This window comes from Hyposmocoma kahamanoa, unplaced genomic scaffold (genome assembly GCF_003589595.1).
Source record: "Hyposmocoma kahamanoa isolate Upper Pololo Valley unplaced genomic scaffold, ASM358959v1 279, whole genome shotgun sequence".
Classification (NCBI taxonomy): domain Eukaryota; kingdom Metazoa; phylum Arthropoda; class Insecta; order Lepidoptera; family Cosmopterigidae; genus Hyposmocoma; species Hyposmocoma kahamanoa.
In genome coordinates, this window is record NW_020653776.1 from 84,016 (window position 1) to 86,873 (window position 2,858).

At 34.4% G+C, this 2,858-nt stretch overlaps 1 protein-coding gene across 1 annotated transcript in view; it reads left to right on the plus strand.

Moving 5' to 3' along the window:
* LOC113229129 overlaps window positions 1-743 on the plus strand; it is a 5,035-nt gene extending 4,292 nt beyond the window's left edge. The window contains exon 4 of the mRNA XM_026462623.1: window positions 287-743. Coding sequence (XP_026318408.1) covers window positions 287-454 — 168 coding nt within the window. The 3' untranslated portion in view covers window positions 455-743. The remainder of the gene's footprint in view (window positions 1-286) is intronic.
* Window positions 744-2,858: the final 2,115 nt, after the last annotated feature.

The following is a 2,858-nucleotide window of genomic DNA, read 5'->3' on the forward strand; positions in this document are numbered from 1 at the left end:
AGGGCTGTAGTGGCGCGACTGTGGTGTGACAGCCGCGCGTCTACAGTAATGTTTAGTACAGGGCTGTAGTGGCGCGACTGTGGTGTGACAGCCGCGCATCTACAGTAATGTTTAGTACAGGGCTGTAGTGGCGCGACTGTGGTGTGACAGCCGCGCGTCTACAGTAATGTTTAATGTAAATGTAATGTTAGCGACTTCTATAAGCGTCTAATTTGACGGCGCCCTTATTTCTAAAAGTTACCATTATTATATATCAATATTAAGATTAAACAATATTCTGTTACAGATACCACCATCAGTGCCGGAGGAAATCGAACTATGCAACGCCCAAATGAACTACAAGCCGGGTGAGCTAATGAAGATCATCTGCAAACTGGCAAAAGTGCTGGCCAACCAAATATTCGTGGACCAAATGCTTGAGATAAACGACGACATCTGCCGTATCAGCCTCTGACAAACGCACAATGGCGTCGACAACATGGCCGCTCTAAACAAAATGGGCGACGCCGATAACGAAGATTTCGACGCTATTGTTTTCGATGCATTCCCTTCCATCTTTTACCCCAATTTGTAATATAGTTTACGTATTCGTTTACTATTCTGTAACATTAAAAATTATTTTGTGATTTCTTTTTAACCTGGCAATCGGTACTTATTTGAATTATCGGTAAAGGGTACATAATATTTTACAATTTTATTGTTTCCCTAGTACGTAAGTTTACTGTCATTTTTTTGTATTAATAGAATATATAATTTACTTTGAAATATAACAATATTCTTTTTATTAAGAATTAATATTACATTTTAATTCTGCAGATACTGACTAGATTCTTGAATGTAATTAATTATTGAATTTCTCCTAATACAATATTTATTTCACGTAAATATTCGTTTAATTTCTAGCGTTTGATAGGATTGGAACAGGACAATAAAAACGATACGTAGTTTAATTCACTAATTTTATTCTACAGATCACACATAATTGATAAGAATGGTTGGTTCTTTTAACTCTAACATCAAATAATGCTAAAAATATCATTACCTTAATTAAAGTGTAATTGTAATTGGGATAATCCGAATTTAATTAAAAACAAATCACCACGTTTGAGGAAAAAAAGATATAATACGGTCACCCACAAAATGCGTCACACTCATTGAATTTACGCGCGTGTCCCAGATCACATTTACATGCTGCCAAAAGTCAACCCCGATCTACCATTAAATCTTTTAGTTAAATGCTCTATCCCATATAGATAATTAACACAACTTTCTTTTTATGACGTAACATTAAAACAAAATAAAAAGTAAACTCACAGGGAAAGGCAAAATTTTACTACAGGAATGCGCAGTTTTTCTCAGAAACATACTCAATCACCGTCAATTTTGTGATGTCGTTATAAAATCAACTTTGTACACAAACTTTTTTTCAGAGCGTTGTACCATTCATACACTGCTCAAAAAAGAAGAGAACAACCAATAACAAAAGGAGTCACTGTCAAACTGTCAACTTTACCTGGTCGTTGTCTTAATTAATTGCACCACTAATTTATGGTAAAACCACTCTTACGTGACCTCACGTCAAACAGCCAAATCTTCGAATTCTCAGAAACGTTAAGGCTTATGTTCATGGTAAAGGAAAACACAGCAGAAATGTTCTTATTATAAAACCTACAATGCTATTGTTTAATATTACTCTTAACAATACATTGGTGTCTATTCTGTTGCGAGAATTTCTGATAATAATTTTAGTGTACTCGTACAATTAGTAACTCATTTTTTTACATAATTTTAGAAAACAATAAGAGATCGGCTGCAGTCTTTCCATGTTTTATTAGAAGGTACATTAAGTAGAAATATGAGTTGTACAACCAAAGGATATCTATTTCTTCACTAAGCAAAAAGATGCCATAGTACCGGCACGCAATGATGGCCGTTTTGACGTTTGTCCGCTCTTCAAGTTACGTATTAATTCATAACTACGTTGAAGGAGCTCATTGCTGTACAATACATTGTTGACAATAGTGACGTGCATTAAAATTTATGGAATGTATAATTTTACGACGCAACTAGGCATTTGTTTTTCGAAATTCGAAATTTAAAAAAATGAAATCTAATACAATCGTCACTTATGGAGATCGCTGGCCAGTACAACTTCTACCTCCAGAAAACACGCGTCAAAGCTCAATGCAAAACAAACTTTCGAATTAACGATTATTAAGCAAACACTTTTATTTTCGTTTTATTAAAACTTTTTGATCAGCTAATAAAAACTTATAGATGCGACTCGCCTACATTTTTTTCGATAATGAATTGAGATTTGATCTCACTATTGTAATGTCAAATCGGCCATCATAGCGTGCCGGTACTAATCACACTTTGGTGAACAATTTTCCTTTTTTCGGGAGTACAGTGTTAAACTCGCTTATCTATAGAAAATCGCACAACAGAATTGTCGCTATTGCCTGTATTCAGATATTTGGCCGAGGCAGTTGAAATTTATTACTTATTTCATTATAAATACGAATAAGGTATATTTTACAAAATTACTTAGTAGTTCAACTACGTTTGCCTCAACAACTTCCATTTTCCATTCCTATAAAGGCTTAATGACTATAACTACAAGAGTACTAACTAGTTCATAATTTAATATACATTATATAGATTAACCAGTTTTGCAATGGCGTCAATTTACGCAAACTAACCTTAATTTCAATGCATCAGTGTTTTTTGTCAATTGAAGAGGATTTAAGATTTCATTTCAGTTTAGAATGACGCCATTGACGCCCGTATACTACTCGATAAACTCAGATGTGGTCATTGACTTACAATTATATGGACGTCGGGTCCGCGCTAAAAAG